General features: G+C 46.1%; 1 protein-coding gene across 1 annotated transcript in view; it reads right to left on the reverse strand.

Annotated features, from left to right (window-relative positions):
• Nucleotides 1-2: 2 nt before the first annotated feature.
• The window catches only part of CSUI_004963 (rna helicase (upf2 interacting domain) protein), a gene marked incomplete at its 3' end in the record, with an annotated part of 7772 nt that continues 7321 nt past the window's right edge, over nucleotides 3-453 (reverse strand). Inside the window, exon 9 of the mRNA XM_068065144.1 lies at nucleotides 3-436. Coding sequence (XP_067922880.1) covers nucleotides 3-436 — 434 coding nt within the window. The remainder of the gene's footprint in view (nucleotides 437-453) is intronic.

The raw sequence follows: 453 nt of genomic DNA on the forward strand, positions 1-453 counted from the left end.
GAGCTATGACTACGACAAGTGTTACTGTAAGAGCTACTATTCCCACCCGTTACATAAGGCGAATTGATAAAGTTCGCCGAAGACATGCCCGCTCCATAAGGAGTGAGAAGAGGGAGATTCAGAGTGATCTTAGATGGCTTTAAATTACTTAATGACCCGTCAACTACAAGGTTATACTTGGCATAGTGATGGATAAGCAACCTCCATATAGGCGGCTCAAGTGTATATCCAGGAGGAGGTTGCGATCCCTGCTGGTACTGTTGATAAGAAGAAGAGGAATGGTTTGGATTGCTTAGATTCGAGTTGAAGGGACTTCCACGTGGTAGAGGAGGTGTATAGTTAGCTAACACAGACGCATTCCCACAGACGATCAGGCCATACTTCGCTCGTGTTAGGGCAACATTCAGACGGCGCGGATCTGCAAGAAAGCCTATCCCTACAATGGAAGAAAGA

This window comes from Cystoisospora suis (assembly GCF_002600585.1).
Source record: "Cystoisospora suis strain Wien I chromosome Unknown contig_2380, whole genome shotgun sequence".
NCBI lineage: Eukaryota > Apicomplexa > Conoidasida > Eucoccidiorida > Sarcocystidae > Cystoisospora > Cystoisospora suis.